We start from the raw sequence: 491 nt of genomic DNA, 5'->3' as shown, positions 1-491 counted from the left end.
GGCTGCGGCAGCGCAACCTCGTCGCCGGCGGTTCTATTTCTGATGGAAGGGATGAGATCTTTTAGCGCCTGTAGCCTTCGGAGAATCGCTTTGGAATCGCTGAGCCTTCTGCGCAATCTCCCGTTGCGGCGGCAGTTCTTGGGCTTCGCGACTCGCCGTCGCCGGCCGCCGGTTCTTACCGATGGAGCATTTAGCTGCACGGGTCTTGCAATAGAGGAGAAGCTCATCGTCAGAGAAAGCTTTGGTCTTTTTGGCTGGAGTTGGGATCTTCGACGGCCGCGGTGGGATCCCCGGCGAGGTGCGACATAGAAGGGGAATGCGAGAGGTTATGTAGCTATAGGAGACGTGGAAATGGCCCTGGCTTTTCAGAAAACTACGTAAATGCCCCTGCGAATAGTCCTTTATTTTTGGAATCTTAATTTCTAAGTCATTATATTTTAAAATATATTTAAACTCAACAATTTAAATACAAAATTAATAAAATATTTAAA

The 491-nt window shown here is 48.3% G+C and overlaps 1 protein-coding gene across 1 annotated transcript; it reads right to left on the bottom strand.

Annotated features, from left to right (window-relative positions):
* On the bottom strand, nucleotides 1-315 carry LOC114579018 (the record flags this gene model as incomplete). Its single annotated transcript, XM_028692669.1, is given in 1 exon segment — nucleotides 1-315. A coding segment is annotated over 1 exon segment (227 nt), but the record flags the coding sequence as incomplete, so codon positions are not given.
* Between the last annotated feature and the right edge of the window lie 176 nt (nucleotides 316-491).

This window comes from Dendrobium catenatum, unplaced genomic scaffold (assembly GCF_001605985.2).
Source record: "Dendrobium catenatum unplaced genomic scaffold, ASM160598v2 original_scaffold_254868, whole genome shotgun sequence".
In the NCBI taxonomy this organism is placed as follows: domain Eukaryota; kingdom Viridiplantae; phylum Streptophyta; class Magnoliopsida; order Asparagales; family Orchidaceae; genus Dendrobium; species Dendrobium catenatum.
Note: the sequence above shows the minus strand (reverse complement) of the source record. Positions and strands in the feature narration are given on the sequence as shown.